At 32.8% G+C, this 26,073-nt stretch overlaps 1 protein-coding gene and 1 pseudogene across 2 annotated transcripts in view; both read left to right on the top strand.

Annotated features, from left to right (window-relative positions):
* LOC145283632 (xaa-Pro aminopeptidase 1-like) overlaps nt 1-26,073 on the top strand; it is a 102,178-nt gene that overhangs the window by 20,191 nt on the left and 55,914 nt on the right. For both annotated transcript variants that reach the window (XM_080132584.1, XM_080132585.1), the window contains exons 4-10: nt 1,353-1,457; nt 4,049-4,089; nt 9,857-9,908; nt 12,531-12,674; nt 14,185-14,280; nt 16,229-16,310; nt 20,269-20,419. In XM_080132584.1, the coding sequence (XP_079988710.1) occupies nt 1,353-1,457; nt 4,049-4,089; nt 9,857-9,908; nt 12,531-12,674; nt 14,185-14,280; nt 16,229-16,310; nt 20,269-20,419 (671 nt within the window). The remainder of the gene's footprint in view (nt 1-1,352; nt 1,458-4,048; nt 4,090-9,856; nt 9,909-12,530; nt 12,675-14,184; nt 14,281-16,228; nt 16,311-20,268; nt 20,420-26,073) is intronic.
* Nucleotides 25,738-25,921, top strand: LOC145284170 (U2 spliceosomal RNA; annotated as a pseudogene).

The raw sequence follows: 26,073 nt of genomic DNA, 5'->3' as shown, positions 1-26,073 counted from the left end.
GCTCAACTCCCTACTTAGAATATCCTAGTAGGCATGGTTTCTTTATTCACTGTAGGCCCTTATGCCTCAACGGCCAATTGCCTTCTTTGAGGTGAATGAGTAAACAAACAAAAACAATTGTAAAAACTGCTAATTCTTACTAATAAAGGTGCTTAAGATATTGACAACATGGTGGATAGTAGAAGGTTAACAAATTAAGTTATTCATTGTAATAATAATGAAAACTATTGAGTTATTTTAAGAAAAAAAATTTTGGTCAATATCTAGTAATTAAAACCCAAATAGCATAAACGCCTTTGTTTTCAAGACTATAAAATCTTTACCTAATAATAATAATAGGTATTCTCCCCTTAACTGATCATACATTTGTTAAAAAAAAAATTTGAGAGATATTTGGCTATTTTGTTTAAGCATATCAGTATCATAAAAGGGTTTTGATTGGTTGGGTTTTTTTTTATGACATATCAACCCTTTTCAGGTTATTTAATGTTGAATCCAATAATTTTGGAAAAAGTATTTATGTTTCAAATTTTTTACATCTTCAAATATTTATTTATTCATAGTGTTTGGTTTGGTTGTTTTGGAGAGGAAACTTGTTATTTTTGTTTTTGGTTTGACTTTGCTGAACGTGGTTGAGTTTTGCAAAAGGAAAAGAAAATATTCACAACAAAAACTTGTCTAGCAATAATCTCTATAACTAATTTCCCCGTCTCTATTTTTTTTCACATTGCAAAGTCTGCAGCATTTGGGTCCTAAGATGTGTAATGTTTCAAAAGGTTTCCATTGGATAGTTTATGAGGTCTTCACATCTTTCAAGTTCCAGAGAAGAGCAAACAGGGTTGTCCAAATGCTTAAGCTGTATGGGCATAACAGTGTCGCTATAACTTGGGAAATTTGTGACTGTGCTTGTTTATTTGTATTATTTGGACTACTGTTCTCATTATGAGTGTTATTTTCATAATGTTCTTGAATCTGAAATTGTGAACAGAAGACTTTATTTAGTTCACAGTGGTAATATAATTCTCATTCCATCAGTCATGATCAGGTAAAAATCTTAAGTAATTCATAATATTATTCTTAGTATCACCTGCACTGAGGATTGAACCTTTATCCCCCAGAAGATTGCCACTTGGAACTGAATTTTACCTAGTATTTTATCTGTTATGCCAGGCCAAATTTAGGAACATGATATACTTGACTGACAATATTGAATAAATTAATAATTTTTTAAGGTCATCATATCTATGATGATTATGATTTTGCTTATAATAACCTTCTTGAAATTTCCCAATTCATCTGATAAAAATAATAAATGTGTGATAATAAAGTATGATTTTTTTTGTTTTTGCTAGGCATGGCCATCATAACGGATGCACAAGCTGCTTTATGGACAGATGGGCGTTATCATTTACAGGCAAGTAATCAGGTGGATGAAAACTGGACTGTTATGAAAGATGGTGAGTGGGACATATTTTCTTTTAATGTTTATCTAAATCAATCAGAAAATTCTGTTTTAACTCATCATTTTTTTTTGTCACAACCATTTATGCAACAATTATCTAACATTTTGAAATTTCATAACAAATGAACACAACTATCAAGAAAAAGCTGATTATATTTTAAAAACATCCTTCTTTAGAGAATTAAGAATAAGTGGGTAACCTTACCACAATATGATATTCTGATATCAGTTGTTGAATACTTTCTGACTGTTTGCTGTTTATGCCTGCTGATTTGACATTTACATGTACTTAGTTTCCCTCACTTCTCAGTTAATTGCTAATAGTCTAAAAGTAAGATACCAGCTTTCAAAATCAAGGGTGACTTTGTGACTGGGTTTGAATCTCCAGACTGGCAGTAACTATCATCTCCTACACTTACATAGTATAAAATTAAGGATCCATTTCGTTTCATGTAATTAACCCTAATAACAGTTTAAAAACTATGTGGATTATGGATTAAGAAAGTTTGATTGGCCATCAAATGTGAAAAAACAAAAAACAAAGTCTCTTTTAATGCAAGCATCTTTGACCTGATTAGGTTATTCATCCTTGATTCCCTCAGCAGTAAATTCTTCTATCAAAAATTTGGTCTTTACTTGGATGACAGCTTATACATTTCCTTCAGATGAAAACCCTTGACAGATTTATAAAGCCGTTAATTCTTCTTATATTCATTTAATGCCATTTTTTTCCTTGTTCAGGGATCAAACGTTTTCTAATATTATGCAAGTGCACTCTTCAGTTCTCATGGTTTAGTGGATCAACTTTCTCCGGATTCCACTTTGTGTGGTCTTGCCTCACTTCTAAATTTTCTTTGTTTGGTCAACCTTCATGCGATTTAAGGCATCCATGTTTCTACAGTGATTTATCCTGGAGGATGAATACTTCACATGACCATACCATCATAACCAATTTATCCTAAGAATAATCTCTATGTTGAGTAAATATAGTGCTCTCAGCAAATACTTTGATCTAATGTATTTGGTTTGGTCAAATTTCACATTGCATTACGCTGCAGTTGTGCGAGAAAGGGTTGTATGAGGGCCATATAACGTTATAGCTGCTATACATCTTATATCTGAATTGCATGTCTTAATGGATTGGATTACATTAAATACTAAACACACTAGTTTAAATTTCTTAGGCATAAACATGGCAAACACATTTAGCCATTACCATAATCCTAATGAGCAACTCAAATATATCAACTTGCAATCCCTTTAATCTTCAGGAGTCTTGTGTCTCACATAAACAGGAGAATCTCTAGCCTTTCATGTGACACTGAAAATTTCCGACTGACTGTCCCTTACTATAACATCCTCTAAGAGTTACTTTAAAGATAAGATCTCCTGCATCATCACTCATTCTCCCAAGTTTGAAAAGGGCCAATAGAACAAAAAAATTTACCCTCCTCACCATTCTTTCTTAAAGTTCAATATTGGTAGATGCTTCTTCTTCCCACTAGTCAGCAATCTCTATAAACCATTTAAGAGGAATTTAGGTAAGATAAACTATTCATGTTGTCTTTCTGTGGAGTCCCTTATATCTTCAAAGCTTGTGGCTTCCAACAATCCAATGTGCTCTTGTAGGATCGGAGAGGATTCCTTATTGAGTTGCGGCTGTACTGTGATGTCCATAATTTATGAGGCCAAAATCATTTCTGGCATTACAAGCAAAAAAGAGATTTATATTGGCATGACTCACAGGTAGTTCAAGCAAAACCTCTATGCCTATACTGTCACCTTTCTAGCTGCCTATGTTTGGAATTTAAAAGATGCTGATATCCTACATATTATCACTTGGAGAATACTAGAATACCAGAAGTCTTACAATTTGAACTCCAAGACATATGAAGCTAAGAATATTACAGACCATCAATGGTGCCTCTGTTTACTTTCTTAATGTCAAATGGAAAATTTTTAGAATATGCCCACATAAGAGAAGCTCTCTGATAGCTGATTACCTATAGTGACTAACCTAGAACCCAGAACATACCTGATGATGCTCTATTCCAAACCAACCCTGGATAGAGTACATTACTAACAAGACACTATTCTGTTCTGCATAATCCTTCAGCTCTCCCTTAAGACCAGTCATGTTTGCAACCACTTCACCTAACAGCTGTACTTGCATCCACAATAACATCCCATAACACTTATGACTTGCACATAGACCACTAATCACTAATTCCCCATCAGACACTAATCCATTCTCCAATCGTTCTCAGAAACCCTGCACAGAGCACTCAACATAAACAGCTTAGGTCCATTCAGGACATTACCTTTCCATGAGATTATTCTTAAATATGTTTGTTTTTCTATCTGAAATATTAATATTTGTTTTTGTTTCAATTGTGAAATATTATGACTAAAAATATTTTCCTTATGTGTATTTAAAATTACATAAGTATTTAGAATGAATACTTAGGTAATTTTCTTTTTATTTATTTCTTTATTTTTTGTATTATTAATGTATGTTTCAAATATTTATTTTGTTTAATGAAGACTTAAATATAATAACATTTATGTCTGAATTATTGTTTTTAGGTCTTCCTGAAACACCTACAAAAACTGAATGGCTATCTAAAGTATGTATATAGTTTTGTTTTTCGTTTTTTTTTTTCAATTATATTTTTTGTTTTTATTACCAAATTATTACTTTCTATTTTTTAAATTAAATTTTGAAAGTTACAATTAATTGTTAGTATCTTTTGGTCATTTAAATTATTAATTAAACTAAATTGTTATAAAACTGTAACTAATTTTGTTAAGCTAATATTGTTTAAATTGTTATTTCTTGGATATATATATATATATATATATAGCTTTCAATAAATCTGCTGCCAAAACAGTAGCGAAAACTCGCCATGAAGTAAGCAAACAATAGAAGATATTGCGTTTTGAAAAAAAAAAACAGTTTGCCTTGTAGGCTTGTATATAATCATGTTTTTCAGCTGTTTTCACATGTCAAGTATTTCATTTTGGCTTTCAGTTAATGTCAAGTCATCAGATAGATTGGAGCTCAGATGAGTGCTTGACATAAGAATAATGATAAAGCAGAGACAGGCTTGCAATGTCTCTTCTGTGGGAAAGAGGTTGCAGGGAAGAGAAAATGGCATCCTCTACTAGGCTACAATGTCTATTTTGAACTTTGTCAAGGCAAGATAGTGCTTCTAGCAGCTCCTTCCCAGATGTGACAACAGTACTCCATCCTTGGATGTACTTGGCTCTTATAGGGTAGAGAATTGCATCAGCAGTGAGATATCTACTGGAGTGGTAGAACGATCTCTCCATTTTTCCAGTAGCCTTGATAACGGATTTGATGTACGTGTTCCATCTCAGATCAGGAGTAAATGTCAGACCTAGAGCCACCCCAAGATGAGAGCCATTCATTTCAATTGATGCCAGACGGAGGTCAGAGCATTGATGATGGAAAGATAGAAGCTTGGTTTTAGATGTATTAAAATTAACCAGCCACATCTTTCCCCATTGCACCACATGATCAAGATCAAAGGAGACAGAATCAGAAAGATCAGAGGAGACAGAATCAGACTTGGTCGTTTATGGCCTTTGAAGTTTTGCCATAGATGGTAGTGTCATCAGCATAAATGTGTATGAATGATCTTTGGATGTGATTTGGGAGAGCATTAATGTAGATCAGGAAGAGAGGCCCAGAGGAACTCCAGCATTAATACTGTGAGCTTCTGATTTCTGCTATCTATTACATTGGAAGCAATGGAAATAGTGATTTCTGTGCACAATGGCAGCAGCACATTCTGGAGAGAACCATGGCTGGCTGTTTTGCTGAGATTTTTTGGAGGGTATATTCTTTTTAAACATGGTATGCAGAAGTATTTTTTGGAGGGTATATTCTTTTTAAACATGGTATGCAGAAGTAAATCTGATATAAGTGTACGAAAGCTATCCCAGTCAGCCATAGAGTATCAATATACTGTACGATGAAGAGGTATGTCAGAAGACTTATTACATTTTGTCTTTATCTTAAGTAAGACAGCTGAGTGGTCGGAAGATTCTAGTGGAGACAAAATGGAGGATGGACATAGCTCAGGGCAAGTTGTGAGAAAAAGGCCTAGAGGGACTTGCATACTGACCATCAGTGTTGGGCACACAAATGGGTTCGTGAACAATCTGAGTTAGGTTATAAGCAATGGAGAAATCGTGACAGAACCTCCCCTCATCATCTGTCTTGTTTGAATGGGCTAACCATTCCACATTGTGAACATAGACGTAAATGTTTGCCGAATGATGACCAGACAGGATGTAGTCAATTTTCTCAGATATGCTATTAAAGATAGTAACGCCCTATTATGGGGCGATAGAGAGCAAATATAAATGCAGTGGTGTGAGCAAGTGCAATCTGAAAGCACATATAGAGCAATTTAGGGTCTTCTCTGGAGATGTCCCTGCCATACGTAAAGCCATCTCTAATGTAGGCACATATTCCATGCCCATGGTGATCTTGGGGGTTAAATTAGAATATCCTTTAATTACGACCTCATTTAGAGAAATAGTCAGTCCAATGCCAGTTTTGCTTAGGAAGAATAGGTTTGATATGATCTACTATAATTGAATTTCAACCTCTGGAAGGTTGGAACATAGACCCTTAATGTTGGAGAAGGAAACATGGTAGTGTAGTGGAGGGTCTACGTTGAAAATTGGAATTCTGGATTTAATCATGTATTCTTTCTGGAGACTTTTCATGATGGAGCTTTAGGATTTGTAGAATAGGTTGACAGACTTGGTTAGAGCAGGGCAGAGAGGGAAAATAAAGAAGAAAAAACGTGAAGAAATACTTTTTTGTAGATCATAAGGTGAAGCTGTAACAATTACTCATTAATATGGCATCGAGAAGCCCCATCAGAAACTACTGCATGGTCCAAAATCCATTCACCAAATGGTAATACAGCAGCCCCAGTACTTTGCACTTGCTGATAAGATGGCCTCCTTAGTGGTTAGTTCAAGGTTCGATTCCCTGACTGACGGATAACATCAGCCCAATAAACGTTTACCTCCAGCATCCTTAATAGTGACATGGTTACTAGGATAGAAATAGAAACAGAAAATTTCTGACATTTCAAGCGACTGCTCACATAAAATATTGATGACTTAGAATACAGCTTTTTCTTCTTCCTTTGTCAGAAAAATCACTCATTTTAAACGAGAACTGAGAAACAAATTAGGAGAAATGAGATTTACGACATCCACAACAAATGATGATGGCCTTGCGATATTGTCACTGGTAACTTAGCCACAACATTTGATTTTCTTATTTAAAAACTAGCTGTACCCGGCAACGCGTTGCTGTGGCTCAGTTTGTTAAAATGAAACACATGTGAAAGTAGAGAAAAGTTTGATTTTTTTTTTCAAGAGAATGTACAAATTATTTTTTTTTTTTTTAACAGATGTTAAGAAAATAAACAGAAAAATACTTCCATCATTAATTATGCAAAAAAATAAATAAAATACGATAAAACTTGCTGAGTATGCACTGTTTTACGGCTGTTGTAAAAATGGAACGGAAACTTAAATTTCGCTTCATTTTAATCTTTCTTAATTATTTAATTGTCCCCCCCCCCAACGAATATAATCAAAACAGTAACATTCAACAATTGTACTTTATCTATATAAAACACAAAATGGGTGTTTGTATTACTGTACACATAGATTCGAAAAAGTTGTGAAAAAACAAAAAAACAAATATATAACAAATAAATGTTATCAAAGCCAAGATAAGTTACTTTTCTGCCAAACTGGATAGATATATTTTTCGTGTTTTTATTCAATGTAACATATTTATTCAGCTCGAAAACCATACAGTGTTTACCGATGTATTCGAAAATTCAAGATGGCGTCTCACACCCTCATTAACACCGTAAGTATGGAAGAAGGTGTTATAAATAAAAAACTATACAAAATTTATAACATCTTTTCCCACACTTACCGTGTTAAAGGGAGAATCAGACGCCATCTTGAATGTTCCAATACATCGGTAAACACTGTATGGTTTTCGAGCCGAATAAATATGTTACATTGAATAAAAACACGCAAAAGATATCCAGTTTGGCAGAAAAGTAACTGATCTTGGCTTTGAGAATCGATTTTATAGTGAGATTAAAGAATGGTTAGTCTAAAAAAAGGGTGAAAAACAAAACAAATAAGCAATTAATAATTATTACCAAAAGCAATAAATGCTACTTTTTTTTACTGGCACAAATAGAGTTGGATACACAAGTAATAGTCGTAGAGTGATAGAGTGTAAGTAAAACCTGGAATATCCGGTTTTTTCGTTTCGTTTTAACAATGGAAAGAGCAGAAAATGGAGAGAAAAGAAAGAAAGAAGGAAAGACCGAAAGGAAAGATAAAGATAGGGAAGTACCCCCACCACCAGCACCCATAAAGCAAAAAGACAACGAAAGGTAAGAAAGAAAGAAAGAAAGCACGTAAGGAAAGAGCGAAACGGAAGTTGCGTTTGTGTAAGTAAGTAAGTTTGGTGCGTTTCACGTAAATGTCAATTCAGGTTTTCATTAAACTTTAACCACGCGGGTTATAACGAAATCGAAGTAATGTAATTGTGAATTCAATTCCAGGTAACGGATTGTGTTCTGTTTGAATCTAATTTTATTATAATAAATGCTTTATAAATTGTGTTTATGTTTTATGCTAACCAATGGCAAAGTAAGCGTGGTTCGTTTCAGTGTAAGTCCAGTCCAGTTTTTAGATAAATTCTAACCGGTGATCGGTTTTAAATGTCTCCTGTGAACGTTCTGGTACGGTGTAAGTGAGTGGCGGTGGTAGGATGAATTTGTTAGAGAGAGTTTACTTTACTACTTCCATTAAATGTAACCGATTTTTACAGTGGACTCTCACCAGACAGAATATAGGAAACTGTGATCAGCGAGATCCTTGATATGTAATAACCCTATAACATACGGCAGATGTCGTGATTCAGTTTGTGAATGATACGGCTGCACCAAATGTATACAGGTGCAGTCCTATAAACGTCAAAGTCGGAGGGGAAAAAATGAGTTCATTTTATTTATATAGAGATTAAACTACTTGATAAATTTACATGAATTTTGCTGTATGACATTTTCTTTTTGTCATAAGTACATACATCGTACAGATGTTTTTTAATATAGTGGGAATTCTGGACAAGCACTAAAAGTTTTCACTTCTGAATTTAATTGGATTCAGATCATGTGTAAACAATACCAAATTATATTCTATACTTGTGCATACACTAATTCAAAGTGCATACAAAAGTAACATTTACTTATCTATTGCTCATGTATATTTTCTCTATCTATGGCTTTGCCAACATATGTACTTTTTCATTGTATTGCTACTTTAATGTATTCTCTCTTTAGTAATTATGTCTCGTTTTAACCCTTTGTATTTTTTATTAAGCATCACCTTATATGTATTGTATCCCTTTTTTAAGCTTGTTTTTAACACATTGTTTATGGTACAATTAGTGTAAGAATCATTAATCGAAAAAATTCAAACTTTTCGAGGTATTGGAATTGAAAAAAATTGTGCCTTTTTTAATGGCAAAACCAATTCTTTTAATTGTTTTTTGTTTTGTTTTGTTTAAAAATTAATTTACCATTGTTGGCACTAATGATAAAATGATGAATATTTATTGATTTTTAAGCTATCAATAGAACTAAAATTTGTAAATCCTCACTTCTCTTAGTGTATTTTTATGCGTGTGAAAATATATGCACATGTTACATTAGTTTCTATCGTAATCTGAAAATTAAAAAAACAAACAACATTATGACTCAATATTTAGAGATTTTAAAAGAATGGCAATCAATAATTGTATCGGAAATGTAGACCAGAATCGGTAATTGTGTTGAAAGTGTCCCATCACTAGTTAAAATAGATGTGTATATAAATCCGTTTCTTCACTTTTGTACTTTCATATCGTTCCTAACACATTTTTATGTTATTCACAAAAAAAAAAAAAAACATGCATAAAAGGATGACCACCTGTGTAAGAATGAAATACCAAAAGACATAAACATAATTGGAGATTAAATGTGCATGTAAATTGTGTGTGTTTATTCATTGCCATTTTCTCTTTCTTTCAACAATCATTTATTATCCACAAAACACACAAAATGGTGACCTTCTGTGCAAGAAGATACACCTGAACACGTTTTCACAAAACGTTAAAGCAAGCCTATAAAATATTCATTAGTTTTCTATTTTTGTATTTCTAATTACCAAAGTTAAAGTTTGGAGATAGTTTTTACTAATAAAAATGTTTGTAATATTGACAAAGACTGTAAAATTTAGTTCTGAATTTAAAATATTTTTTTTTTTTAGGTGTTGCCAAAAGGAAGCAAAGTTGGTGCTGATCCATTTCTTCTTTCAGCAGGTAAGGAGGAATATGCTATAATAGACTCTGCAGTTTATACATGAGACCTCAACAGCTTATATCAATACTTGTGCTTGTTTTCTTTGTGTGCACACACACACATATATATATATATAGATAGATAGACAGATAGATAGGCATTTGTTGTAGAGTTTGGAGAGAAGGGCTAATTCAGCAGATCATTTTTTCATTAGTATAGCGGGGATCAGATCAGGTCCATACACTCTGAAGATGTCTTGGTGCTTTAATGTTATCACAAACATGGGAAGGAGTGATGATTAGATCATCAAGTATGGCTTCTGTCTGTAAAGGAAAATTTAGGAGGGAGTGGTTTGTGGAGTCTAAGGTGGAGTTAGAGGTGAACTGCCGAGCAAGCAGTTCTGCTTTTTCAGTTGCCATGCAATTGACCTCATGGTTGTTGGATAGTAAGAAAATTATTGATTGCCCATTATTCACCATTATTACAAATTTTTCAGAAATCATCATTTTTTTTTTAAATTTCTGCAACTAATAGCGCTTTATTATATATACCATGTTAAAGGTATTCAAGAGTGATAACTAATGAATTTAACGAGTGTTCAATAATATTGTTCAGATATATTATTATTAATAAATTAATTAATATTAAAATTTAGATGGTTGTGATACTGGACATGCTAATGTTTTGGACAAGTGGTTGATTAAAACTGGAAGTCCTCGTCAGGCCACTTAAAAGGTATGAGGACTGGTTTCTTCTGTGGAAAGCAACTATTTATTAAGTTGCCTGATGAAAATTTCTGGTTTTAACCAACCATTTGTCTGAAACCTTAGCATATCCAGTGTCATGACCATGTAAATTTGTTTATTTTTATAAAAATATATATATATATTATACTGTATACTAGTATTATCAAATAATATAATTATGTACAGGAGATTTGGGTTAAATTTAACACTTTTTGTAAAGTAAACAAAAAAACTTCATATTTTGGCTAATAATTGATATGTTCTCAAAATTCAAAGTGTATCTCTTCGAATTGAGCTCAATTAAAGAATCTGCTATGAATATTCAGTACGACCTCTAAGTGTGATCTGAACCTAAAGCACGGAGGTTACATTAACTGAAACGTTGTGAAAATAACACTCAAGATGAGAACAATAGTCTCAAGAATCCAAATAATATGAATAACGAATCCTCATCTAAAAAAATTCAGAAATGTAATAATTCTTTAGATTTAATTTTCTTCTCAATCTTGTAACTGGTAAAAACGTAGTCATATTCCAAACACAATCTCTACACGCATATTCCTGACTTCCATCTCATTACCATTATCAGCATATTCGGTTTAACATCTATTTTACATGCTGGCTGTGTTGGATTAATTTATCTCTGTCCAAGTCTTTATTTATTCCTCTTTCTCTCATCCATCTTTATCACTTAATTCCACGTTTTGCTTGGCTGTCCCCTATGAATTGACTCTGCTACCGCAATTTTTCTTCATTTGCTAACCCTAAAACTCTCATTCATTTTTTCAATGTAGCCATACTATCAAAGTCTCCCGTTTTGCACACATATCACTATACTGTCCAGATTTAATCTTCCTCCAATGCTCTGTTGGTCAGTAATAGCAAAAGTTCCAATAACTCTTAATTCTTGCTATTGTACTAGCATCTGTTTCAACTTGCATTCCAGTGTCATCACCAAGGTAACAAAATTTCTGAACAACCTTGATTACTTCATCATCCAAGTATATTTTTTCTGTATCTGAGTTCTTATTTGTCTCCATTGGTTTGCACTTCTTGCACACAAACTGTTGATTATTGCTGCAATATTTTTGGCATATTAGAGGGTAGATATTTACTTGCTGCCCACCTGAGCAAGATGTGACACAAAATCAGGAAAATGGGGATGTCAAGCAAGCTCCCCTAAAAAATTGCCTGGGCATCTTCGTTAGCATTCCCCAATTGGGACACCTCAGCAAGCGGTTAACTTACCTCACCCGAAAACCTGGTGGCAAGGCCTGGGAGAGTGGATCTCCTAGGTAATGTCCAGGTGGCGTGTGTCAGTCCGACAGGTACTGGACCAGTTTCTGGCCCCACACCTGTCGGGCTGGTTGTCAAGAATGGTTTATTGATTGGTACTTTCTACCCAGTCTCTAATCAACTGAGGCAGTAAGGAGAATCATCCTCTATAATAAGAGGGCATGACCATAAATATTTGGTTTATAATCATGTGTGATAAAATCAAACCAATCAGATGCCAGAACAGCTTTATAAAGACTGAACCTTATTAAATTCTCAGTGATATCTTTTTGTCTCAAAACGAGAAGACCACTAGGTTTCTGCTAATCATGACTGGATTAAGCTTCTCGAAACAGGTTCTCTAACTGGATATATACTGCTATTCATTTTTTTTTTTGCTTGGAACTACATTTTTCTATTTCAAGAATGATTTTACTCTCAATTCTTATTAATTAACCCGTTTTTCTGCTCACCCTAGTAATGATTGTGTTACACAAGATGAAGATTGTACAATCCAATATACAGCCATCTAATAGATCCTTCATTATATTATGTTTGTCAATGAATTTAATTAATTTTCCATGTTTAAAAAAACACTTTCCTTATTAAAAAAAACAATAGATGAATGGTTTCCATTGGAAAAGTCTTTGCGATTCAGTGGCCTTAATCTTCATCCGATAAAAGAAAATCTTGTGGATAAAATCTGGGATGACCGCCCTTCTATGCCTTGCAATCCACTCATTGTTTTGTCAGAGAAAACAACAGGTAAGTTCATCTATTATATAAAGGGTAGTTGTCTGTGTGTGTTCGTATATTCAGTTAAAAGTAAAAAAAAAAAAAACTCTAGAAAACAATGACCCACAAAGTTGATATATTTTTGATCAATGTTGCCCCGGATGTATAATATCTAAAGTTAAAAAAAAAAATTCTATATTTGGAGGTCATTCATCTTTTAATGTTATCATGTAATGGGAAGTAACTAATTTTTTTCAGTTATTTCCCTTGCGTTGACTCTAGTGTGTGTGTCCGTGTTCCATCGTCCGTGTCCGTGTCCAGAGAGAGGGATAGAAGTATGTTACACTTTTACCCCAGGCAATGCTGGATAGCCCTGCTAGTATGTTCTAAAAGTTGAACATTCTGAAATATTTTTTTAATTTTAATTTTTTTTTGATAAATGAAAAAATATGATTCTTTCCCCTTTAATCACGTTTTTGCTAGTTTAATTGTTTTGTCTTATTAAAATAAATTTCCAATGCTATTGATAAGGTATATGCATGCATAGTGCAAGTCTATACCCCCCCCCCCTCCCAACTCACCATAAAGCAAGCGGACAACAGAAGATATTGTGTTTTGAAAGAAACAGTTTACCTTGTAGGTTTGTATATAATCATGTTTTTCAGCTGTTTTCAATTGTCAAGTATTTCATTTCGACTTTTAATTAATGTCAGTTCATCAGGAGAAAATACAAACTGTTTCAGGGCCTCCCATTTAATAATGTAATCGTGTTCATCTTTTACATGTGGAGTATTTCATTTCGGCCTCCAAATAATATTGAGTTATCAGGAGAAAATACACACCATTTCGGGGCCTTCCTCTCGATGCCTTTTGTTTATCGGCTGCCTCACTGATGTGAGGCCCCATTATCTGAATTGCATTTAAATGAACTATTCAAAACACTTAAAACTGGATGTTTAATGATGTTAGCAGTTCTGTTTTGATCAACAGTTTAACGTTACATGTGTTATTTAAAAGTTTAATGGCTGCATTTCATGTATTTGTTGAGTTAAGACACATTTGTATCGAAAAAAAAAAAGAAAAATAAACAACTAAATAAAATAAATACATGGAATAAGTCAAAAAATATTTTTTTAAATAAAGAAATATAAATAAAAGATAAATAACTTAAATGAATAAATAAATAAAATTAAATAAATAATTATGTATATGAAAATAAATAATTAAAACTAAAATAGATAATAATAAATGATTTAAAATGAAAAATAAAAATGCCATAAAGACAACTGATACCCGAAACTGAAAGAAAATGTTGTCCACCAAAAATCACATAAATTAATCAAATAATTTTATTTAAAAAAAAAAAAAAGCAAATTTTATGGCTGATGATGAATGGTCGTCCATCTTTTGATGCCATTTTGCAGAACAAGGGAGATAATTGCAAGTTATAAGTATTTTATTGTACAGGTATTGTGATCTTTAAATTATTTTAATAATTCTTATATTTTTTTTTATTCTTGCAATAAAATTGAAAATCAAGGATGCTCTTGGCCTAAAAAAGTGGAAGCTGTTCGTTCCAAGATGAGAAATGAAAATGCTTCAGTTTGTATTTTCACAAAACTTGATGAAATTGCATGTAAGTAAACTCATTTAATTATAAGTTTGGCTTGATGTCTTTTCATGTAGTAAGATTTGATTTGTGTGTGTAAAAATATTGTTAATGATGGTATTTTCTATGTAAAGTTAGATTAAGTAGAAAAGTGAAAAATTCCATTAGGAGTTAAAGATTAGAATTAGGCGATATTCCTAACTCTTAGTTGATCTATTCAATTAACACTTACAGCTGAAGGCTGATTTCATACGATTCATTAAGTTTCTATTTGGGCTGGTTTTCTTCTGTAGCTGGTTAAAGAAGTACAAAGAAATATTTATCTTTTCTCTTGGAATAACTTTCACTAAATTGAACTAAATATAATATCTATTTTAGTATTTATTCACATTGTAAAAACTCAGAAACGTTTCATTCGAAATCACCATTAAAACAAATTGACTTTAGCCATCTTCTTGTTCTTGTTACATATATCTCCTGTCTGAAAGGAAGTCCAATGTCTTGTAAGTCACAATCGATAATATACAAGTTTGTTATCAATGCAAATCACAAATAATAATAACATAATTAAATCTTACTCCATATCTTGTGATTGAGGCATTTCTTTCAAGATCATGTTTATGAAGGAGGATGTGTCCTCACCTGGAATTAAAGTTTCACAACAGGATGGAAAAAAAAAGAAAAAGAATATTCTGTGCTTGGCAAAAAGACTATTTAGATGTTCGCATCGCTTGGGTTACAATCAATTCTTAAGTCATTCTCTACATGTGCTGTTTGCTCTGACGTCTGCTAATGAATTTGCTCACCTCTTTTGCTTTCTTTTTCTTTGAGCCATGCGAGGTCATGTCAGCTCCTAGCCTAGGTTGAAGTAAATGTTACTTCAACCTACGTGGCTAGGAGTGGATACTCGTTGATTCAATGGCCCTGGTTGCCTGTGTATATGTCAGCGTTGGTCTGCGAATCCAAATCACTAGATGAATACAAGTAAATGTATCTATTTTACTGTTCAACATAATTTTCATTTGAACATTTAATTTCTTGAAGTTTAAGTCAATTTAACATTTTTTTCAATTAACCTAAATGACAAATCTAAAATAGATATCTGACAGATTAGCAAGTCTAGGTAGTCAAGCAATTACAGGTATCTAGACATGCTGACACTCCAAATGTTGAAGAACTCCAAGTGGTTAGACAGTCTGATAACTTTGGCTGCTTATATTGGCAAGCAATTTCAGTAGCTAGATGGTCTGGTGCAACACCGGCAAGCTAGACAGTTTTATAATGCTGGCAGGCTAGATGGTCTGGCTATGCTGGGTGGCTAGTCGGTCTGCCAACTTTGGGTGGCTAGACGGTCTGGCAACTCTGGGTGGCTAGATGGTCTGGCAACTCTGGGTGGCTAGATGGTCTGGTAACTCTGGGTGGCTAGATGGTCTGGCAACTCTGGGTGGCTAGATGGTCTGGCAACTGCAAATGTCTAAACAGTCTAGTCTAGAAAAGCTAGGATATCAAGTTCAGACAGTCTAGAAACTCTAGATAGACTAAAGTTTCTTTAACCAACTACAGAAAAAAACCCAAACAAAACAGAAACTTAAATGAATCCCTTGAAATTGATGAAGAGGTGTCTACATTTCCATGGTTTAAGGTAAGTGCTAATATTATTGTCAAAGAAAAATTAAAGATGGCCTTGTAACTTTGGGAATAGTTTTTGATGATGTATATTTTGTCTCCTACTTGCTTTGGTCAAATTAAATAATATATCTTTTTTTATCAATTAACAGTAACAATTTTTTTTTTATTAAGTAAAAGTCGATTTTGAACTTTGAATTCCTGTTCAAAATCAGAGTATTTCATAACATTAATTGTTGATAATTTTGAGTCATTTCATTAGAAAATCTTGTGTCTATGACAATGTATGTATTGTGATCTTTAAATTAAGCATCACATTTATAAGTAAACAAATCATTTTCTTTTTCAGATCTATTCAATATGCGAGGTAGTGACATTGATTACAATCCTTTATTTTTTTCGTATGTGATCATTACATTAGAAGACATACAGTAAGTCATTCATTTTTTGTTAATTTTGAATATCATTATTCATTTATAAGAATATTTTCATTTTTATTTAAATTGGTTAGTTTTTATTAAGAAACAAAATGAAAGTACTAGGGCACCAGGGCAACACGGGGTAAGGATAGTTAGTAATCTATAAAAAGGCCCTGGAAGGAGCTTGAAATCATCTACAAAAATGTTTTTAAGTTTGGTATCAGTGAGATTTAAATTATAGTTAAATCACATATTCCATTGATTCTGAAAATTTGGTCCTGCTTGGCTTTGTTCCTTATCATGAATCCTCTTTGTTATGTCATCTACATGTCACATTGCAAGCAATGTGGTACAAAAGCAAGGAAAACACTTCTCTTAATTGGTTTTAAAAGAATGTGTGGTTACTGAGCCTGGAACCATAACCCAAACATTCAAAGAGACTGTGTAACACTTCAGCGAATTATTCAACAAGAAGTCACTGAAGCTGAGTAATCTATTCCAATGAATAGAGAGCTTATGTTAATCTAAACCAACTCAATTTTTATCATTTTTTTCTTAAAGGAGCAACAAAATTTCATAAATTTCAAACACTGGATTACATATGCAAGGAATTGAAAGATAATGACTTGATGCAAAGAAACTCGTATTGAAAAATGAGTTCTATATTTTAGGTATTTTTTTTTCTTGCAAGCCAAAGTGGCACTTGTATGGTGTGAATATTTTTTCTTTGTAAAACCGGAAATTTATACATTCTCTGATTCTACCATTTTCGATTTTACGTTCATTTTACATGTTGGCATGTATTTGACAACTTTAATAAATTGACTTCCAAACTAATCCGTGACCAAGTATTTATTTAATCCTCTTTCTCTCAAGTCAATTTTTATCACTTCCTCCCATATACTTATATATAAGAATAATAAAACTTGTATATTATCTATATAAATAAAATGAACTCATTTTTTCGCGTCTGATTTTGACCTTAATAGGATTAAAAATCAAGATATTTCATGCAAATATAATATGCACAAACGGCAGAACAATATCTGAGGTGTGTTATAGGCTTATTATTTCTCAAATTCCTCGATAATCTTAGATTTCTATACTTTTTCTGCTGAGAAGTCACGGCCAAAATCGGTTAAGATCAATGGAAGTGGTAAAACATTTTCTCTCTAATAAATTCCTCCTCCCCCTGCCACCACTTAACACCGTTTGGGGATCGTTCACAAGGAACAGTTGAGAAGAGAACACCGGTTTGGCTTCGTAGTTCTTTCATGTGAAGTTATTTAAAATCACTAAACTAAGCTGCAGTGCTCTGTGGCGTAGTGGTTAGCGTGCTGGACAATTCACATTATATTTTCACGTTCGCGCCGACCTACCGTAGTCGTTTTTTTTTTTTTTTTTTTTTTTTTTCCTAAACAACTGGAATGGACTTTTCTTGGTGGCTGAACTGTTAACGTTGCAGATGGTTTTTTTTTTTTTTTTTTCACACTTTATTTTCCTACTTTTACTCATGACTCCGGGTTTGATCCTTCCTACTTACCTACCATAACATTTTTTAAAACTCCCCCCCCCCCCGTCCCGGAAACAAACACTCGGGCAACGCCAGGTACCCCCGCTAGTAATCTTTATAATATTCTGCGTGTTTCGTCCTTAATTAATCTATACGTTACGCTTTGAAAAAAGCCAAATAGAATTTTTGAAAACTGAACTGCTTCAAGAAAAAAAATGCCAAATTCACAAAATTTGGCTTTAAAAACGCCAGTCTGCTAACCCTGGACAAGAATATGAGTGACCTCCTTTGATATGACCTCGTTTTTTAACAATCATTATAGTAATATATGATCATTGTTGTAATGGTGTAAGAAACGAGAAATGTAGTAATTTCGACATGCAACAGTTCTTCGCTGCAGAAAGATTTTAGCAAAATGTTATGTAGATAAAAGGGAACATTTGAAAAAAAAAACGTTAAAAAAAAGAACATTGTCTGCGAAGAGATGATGGACTGAAGAAATAAATTAAAGATTGTTTTTTACAATGTGATTTTATTATTTGTATTGAACTATGTAGCAAAATATTGCTTTCTTAGTATTTATTAATTTATCTCATTTGAGTCAATTTTATATTTAAAATACAATGGACACTGTTTTCATGGAAATGTGTATCTTATATTTGCTGTGTTATTGGTTTTTCTGTCCTAAAACTAATGTTTTGCATAAAACAGAAAACTATCAGCTTTATCCAAACATATTTGTTGATTAAATATATTTCTTATTCTGTGGAATTTCTATGGGTTTTGCTAGTGATTAATAATGAATAGTGATAAAAACCCATAATATTATCACAAATATAATAATTTTATGAATTTCAATTTGTCTAGGATTTTAAGGTATTTAATGTGTTATGTAGTTGCTATATTTGCATACATAAAAAAAATCTTTCAGCATATTTTGTCCTGGAATAATGCTGGAATGAAAATAAATGTCAACAAAACAATAGCTTCAAATACCTTAATGTCATTATTACAGCCAGAATTCAAGATAGAGCTGACAATAAAACACAAATTAACCTTACACATCATGTCTTCTATATTAAAAATTTTTTTTTTTATTCAATTCACTCCAAACAAGGCACAGTGTCACTTTGAAGTAAGGGGCTACTATCGGGGACATAAGTTGCAGGGGTATTATGAAGAGTATAGCAAGATGGCTGTTCATATTACACTTGAACTTCTGCATGTCAGTACAGTTGGGAAAGCAGAATCCTGGAAGAGAGTTCCAAAGTCTAGCAGTTCTGGGGAAGAAACTATTGGAGTAGAAGGCTTTCTTACACCTAGGGATCTCTACTGTGTAGGGGTGGGATTTAGCTGCTTGTCGGGTTTGTCGGGTATTCATGTTGAGGGGGTATGAGTGCTTGTAGTTCATCAGAGCATTCACCATTAAAGTACTTGTAGAACTTGATTTCCAACTCCAATAACAATCTGATATAAGACAGCAAAGTAAGGATCTACCACAATAATGCGCAAATGATTCTCCTTTATATCAGTACATCCTGGCCAATAAAAGTGGAAGACGTTATCCGACTGGAAACGATCACTCACCACTTCCTATGCTACATCCTCTGTATCTGATGGCAACACTTTGTCACAGACAAGACAGGATGTTTCTATTGTAAAATTGACTCCCTCTGACAAGTTATCCTTACAAGATGTCAGAGCTAGCTATGTCATACCTGACGACATCAACCGGGAAAGTTCATTTATAAGACAATTGCCCCAACACCCCTGCATGGTTGGAAAATGTAATGTGATGGACAACAAAAAAGCCTAGTTGATGACTGTTAAAATTGATCTGAAACCTAACCTGGGCCTTCATATCTATAGAGTGCACCATTAGAACAGCTTGGTTGGCCTTTGTTAGGGATGCAGTAGTGAGAAATGGATGAAACCAGCTCAACCCACTATAGATGAATACCATTTCAAGTGGATGTTCGTCCGTTGGAACGACGTGGACCATCCTGGAGGGATGATGAATGATACATGCTGAATTGTGAAGTGAGGATTGTGCATTCCCTAACTAATCCTTTTCTGAGTTAACACTACTTGATTCTGGGTGCAAGGAGAAGCCCATGATGTCTGGAATCAATATCAAGATTAATGAAGAGCACATGCAGCACCTGGTATTCCCAAATGGTCACCAATTTTTAGTACTGCTAAATAATGCTTAATTTTGGTGATCTAACATGAACTAGTGTGTCAATGTGATTATGCCATATTTGTATTGTTTCAAGTACAAGCGGTGGCAGGTTCATCATATTTTGCTTCCTAGTAGGTATATCTAGGTTTATTAGAAGTATCCACCCCCTCCTTTTTCTCTAATTAATTAATTGATATTTTTTCACTCTTAAATTTTGTGTTTGTTTTTTTCATTTTGGTTTTAATTTTTCAAGAATTTATTTCTTTAATTTTCAGTTTGTTTATTGATGAAAAAAAAATCACTTCAAATATTCGGGACCATTTGACAGACAAAGAGAATAAACCAGATTACATTGTCAACATCCATGCTTACAATGAAATTCATTATTACATTCCAAAATATGCTGATGTCCAAGGGAAAATTTGGGTAATCTTTTCGATTATTTCATTAAAACAACAATTACAATTACAGACATACTAGTTGAGCTATTAGTATCAGTTGGAAAAACGTACTTTCATATCTGACTATAACATTTTTTCTCTTTTTACAACCAAATAAATAAAATAAAAATAATATGAAAAGAAATATATAATAAAGCAGTTCTTGTCCAGAATCCCCGCTATATAAAAACAAAAATAAACAAAAAAATTTGCATGATGTATGATTCCATGACAGAACAAAAATGTTGTAACTTAATCAAGTAGTTTTATTTTTAACTAAGGAAATAAATTTTTACAAGGAGAGAACGTCTCTAATTACTGTTTTGAAGAAATAAAGAGAGATAACTCAACAATAATTTAAACTTCCGAGATCAGCCTTGTAGTGCTTAAGAGTTCCCATTAAAAAAATTAAATCATTTAAAAATGATTTAATTTATAAAAATAAATTAATCAATTTATGTAATTTTTGGAATAGTATCTTTTCATTTCATCATTAGTACATACACCAGAAAGATTATTCTGTATTTTTTTTTTTGATATAGAGGGAATTCTAGACATCCACTGACACATCTTACAAGAGACAGTAGCTACTTTATAAGCTATTTAAATAATGTACACAAAAAATGTCATGTTTGATCATCCATATTATTTGAATTCTTTGCACTACTGTTCTCATCTTAAATATTATTATTATGCAACCTGTTTCCCACAGAAGAGACGTTGCGAGCCTGTCTCTGTTATTTCCATGGCAAGTGCTCGTCTGAGCTCCATTTTCTGGTTCCCCTCTCGCCAATCTTTCACGAAAAACTCCCGACTAGCTGAAACCACTGTCAATAATTTTCCCCACTCTTTATCCGTGCCTAAATAAAAATGTAGATTCCATGAACAAAGCTTCTTTCTTAGAACTGCACGCCTGTGGAATTCTCTGCCGTTTGCCTGTTCCCCCCCCCCCCCCGACTTCAACTTGGATGTCTTCAAGTCCAACACAAACAAATTCCTGATGAACCGCCCCTTAAGTAATAACACTTTATCAAATCTCCAATACTAACTATTACTACGATACTATCCCATTGATTACTGTACACACAATAACTGTTATCCCCGAGTGGCTTCTGGGCCTTGATAAGTGGTGACCGCCATGTAAAAAAAAAAAAATAAAAATAAAAAAAATATGTTTTGGTCGATGTAACCTCTGCAAAGATCTGTGGATAATAACACTCAAGATGAGAACAGTAGTTCGAAGAATCCAGATAATGTAAATAATCAATTCGCTTCTAAAAAAATTCAGAAACTTTGTTCATCTTTATTAATGCAAGCTCCTCTCATCAGCCTCAGTAATAAAGTTAAATGAGAGACAAATTAGTCTTATAATTATTAAATTTATTTATACAAACATTGATGGCTAAGAGTTTCCAAGGGTAATTCTTGGCCTGAAGACGTAATCTCTCCAGTAACGGGTGATTACAGAAACATGTATGCACATATGTAGCCATCAATGTTTGTATAAATAAATTTAATATACCTGCTCTGTTTACTCATTGAGCACTTTTTGATAGACACATGTTTCATTGGATGTACTTCTAGGAAACTAAACTCTACTGTCATAATAATTATAATTATTAAATATTATTATTATTTATATTTTATTTGGCATTTGCTCTTTATCCATTTCTATCAAGATCTCTTTCAGAGTATTGAATATCTATCGGTGGGATGACCTTACTGATCTCACTGAGAGTGAAGTAGTGTTTGAACAATTAATTGGAATTGGAAAAATCAGAACTTTTTGGGGTATTGATATCCCCAAAAAATAGCATAATTTCTGATACAAAAAAATTTTTTTTACTTATCATTTTTTATTGTTAAAAACTTAAATTTCTATTGTTGGCACAAGTAACTTCCTTCACACTCTATCGGTGTCTAGAACTGGAGAAGAATTCCATATTTTCTTTCCTAGAACTGTTCATCTATGGAATGCAATACTGTGTATTTGTTTTCTGACTGACTATAACATGGTCGTTTTCAAATCTAACATGGATAAATTTCTATTGAGCCATCCTCTAAAATAATATGTGCCTACCCAAGTTCAACCATAACTGATCATGCCTCACCATCTACCCAATACTTAACCCTTATTCTAGAGTGGCCTCCAGGCCTTGATAAGTGATGACCTCCCAAGTAAAAATGAAAAAAAAAAGTGAAAAATATAGATGAAAACGTCACAATAAGCTTATCAAAATGTTGGATACAATACATAAAGGGAAAAGAAATTTTTCAAATTAAAAACAAAATTATATCTACATTTAAAAGCAGTTAACGACTCTCAATGACCCCCCCCCCCTTAAATTATACTTTTTGAAGAGTATTTTAGATTTGGATTTGGTAATTGTATTGGAATCAGAAAACAAATATTGGAATCATCTCATGATGGTGAAGTAAACAGAATATTAAATCCAAATGACTATAGTGAAACAGATCATGTGTGTAGGTGGAAGAGTATCTTGTGGCTGCAGTAAAACAAGAAGGCCGCATGGATAAACATAAAATGAAAGAAATCATCCATTTGCTAAATAAACAATATATAGCCGCAGGGAAGCGTGTCTACAAGAAGTCGGTGTTGAAAAAGACATGGCATTAGGTTGTGTAGGCATGTTAGAAGGGACATAACAGTTTTGAAATGTGTAGATATCTAAAAATGTTATCTTAAGTAGTTTGATTTTATAATCTGGCAATAAGCAACTGGCTACAGAACCCAAGGTTTTATTTTCTGTTATTCATGCACTCCAAACCAATAACAATTTTCACTCTATAAGTTTACTGCAATCAATACTAATGATATATCATGACATTTTTTTTTACACAAGTATTCATCATCTTTCTATTAAGCACAGCAGTAATAATATACTACAAAAGATCAAAGACTGAATTTATGCTGTGTTATCTACACGACATAACTATACGCACATATACACACTGTATAATTTCTAAATTCTGCATAATTGCATAGAATTAAGATGAAGACATTCAAGCACACGGAAATATTTATTTCCCCAAAACCTCTGGCCTTGATGGAAGGGAGACTAAAACTTGCTGTTATGGTTTCAAATGATCTGAAATAACAGCAAGGGGAGACTTGATTCCAAATATTTCTCATATGTTATATCTCCCCTAGGGGTAAGATTATGAATATCTCCTGTATCAAATAATCCTTATACACTGGGAAATTTACTTTATGTATGAAAACCAAAGAGGGGACATATAACATATAAAAAATATTTGGAATCAATTCTCTCCTTGTTGTTATTTCAGATCATTTGAAACAATAGCAGCGAGTTTTAGTCTCCCTTCCATCAAGCCCAAAGGTTTTGGGGAAATATAAGATATTTTGTAATTCATATACAAAACTGGGAAAACAAATGACTATGATTGAAACATTTTATGGCTGTAAAAAAGTGCCAAAAATAGGCTGTGGATGATGGATGATCCCCTGAATGTGCAATCTTAAGGGCAAATATCACTTAGCCCTTCCAATGAGCCTTCATTTGTTAAATGTTGATACTTGAAGGTATAAACATTCTAATTTCTTCAGATGATTTTTTAAACAGCCTTCTTAAAAAAAAGAGTATATTATTCTATTAAACGTTTATTGTGTAACTAATTTAGCTTTGTTCGTTTTATTAAAAAAAAAAGTTGAAAAGATATTTTTCCCTCAATAGTGAGCTTTGGAAGATTATCAGTGAAAGAAATACAATCACCAAAAGATATGCGTTTCATTATTTCTAGTCACCACTTGGAAAAATCACTCGCAATGAAAATTTGCAGACTTTTTGAAGATTATAATAGTATTCTATGGTTAAAATTTTATGACAATTGGTAAAGAAGAACCTATATTTTCAAATCAATAAAATATGCCCATTTGTATATATAGTGTCCTGGCAGGCCAGTTTCAGTTTTATTGCTTTGGAATGGATTTTGCTTGGGGATTTTGTTGCTTGGTTGTCTCCCCTGTGACCTTACCAAGCCACTAATATATATATATATATATATATATATATATATATATATATATATATATATATATATATATATGTGTGACCTTGTCAGTATGTGTGCGAAAAGATTCTACCAAACCCCTCTCTGAATATTTGGTCTACAGAGTAGAAATTTGATATGTAGTGTATTTGGACGTAAAATACACTTTTGATTTGGTTTTTCGCTAGAAAAAAATTGCCGCTAAGGCGTCAACATTAAAAACGTAACAGTTGACCTTGGCAGGAGTAGTCAACTAAACATGTTTACATGCACAAACGTAAATTCATAGGTTAAACAACATCATTTTTTTTTAACTATTTATATGCAAAATGATTGTCGAAATTAGTAACATACCCATGAATTATGATAAATGATGAAATGGAGGTTAATTGACTAGTGTGTTTGTAATGAAATAATCAGCCCAGCAAATGTATCAAATTATTTTAGTAAGGTTGGGCGACAATGTTTGTTTAAATTATAAAAAAATATTGTCAAAGTTAGTAATATATCCAAGAATTACAAAAAATGATGAAATGTGAGTTGATTGATGTGTGTGTTTGTAATGAAATAATCAACCTAGACAATATATCAAAGATATTATTTTAGTAACGTGTGCGATATGGTGAGTTTAAATGATAAAAAATTATTGTCAAAATTAGTACCATATCTAAGAATTATTAAAAATGATGAAATGTGAGTTAATTGATAGTTGTGTTTTTTTTTTATAAAATAATCAGCCGATACAATATATCAAATTTAATATTTTAGTAAAGGGAAGGGCGATAATATGGGTTGAAAGTATAAAAAAAACTATTGTCGAACATAGTAACATATTCAATAATTATGAAAAATGATAAAATGTGAGTTAATTGACTGGTGTGTTTGTAATGAAATAATCAGCCCAGGAAATATATCAGTTATTATTTTAGTAAGGGGGCAGTACAGTTTTAATAAAAAACTAGAATAATATGATTGTGCCTTCATTCATGCTGAACAGAACGCTCACAACATGCCCAGCAACAATATATGAAAAATGCTGCTGTGGAATTTCCACAGGTACCGCTAGTAATAATTATTGATTATATTATTATTATCATTATATTATTATGCTTATCACTCCGTACGTTATCATGCTGTGCATCCCTAAAAAAGGAAAGTGGAATATTCCAATTAAAACTTGTCACCCCTTAAAAGCAAAGTGGAATATTCCAATTCCTAATAAAACAAAAAAAAAATTGGTGTCGCTGTTGAGGCAAAGCTAATAAAAATGATTTGTCTTTCTTGGCCTTTTGGCTAAGATCAAAGTGTAGTATCTGTTCTTCAGATGTTACATTTCAATTTCTTAGTGGAGGAGAAATCCTTTGCGACTAAGACAATTTTTTCTCCACGTTAAAAACGACCCTGGTGTCTAAATCTGTCCCGTAGTGAGGCATTGTGAATAGGTACTACATTTAATGTAACAAAGTTTAAATATTACAAAAGTAAGTGGGAAAAGTAATTTCTGGTTTAATTACAAAATGCCCTGGAAATGTCCCTTCTGATTAATTATAAAATGCACTGGAAATATCTCTTCTGATTAATTATAAGATGCCCTGGAAAATGTCCCTT

Source organism: Euprymna scolopes, chromosome 8 (assembly GCF_053919585.1).
Source record: "Euprymna scolopes isolate OS-2025 chromosome 8, ASM5391958v1, whole genome shotgun sequence".
Classification (NCBI taxonomy): Eukaryota; Metazoa; Mollusca; class Cephalopoda; order Sepiida; family Sepiolidae; genus Euprymna; species Euprymna scolopes.
The sequence above is the reverse complement of the archived record's forward strand: the minus strand, read 5'-3'. Positions and strand labels throughout refer to the sequence as shown.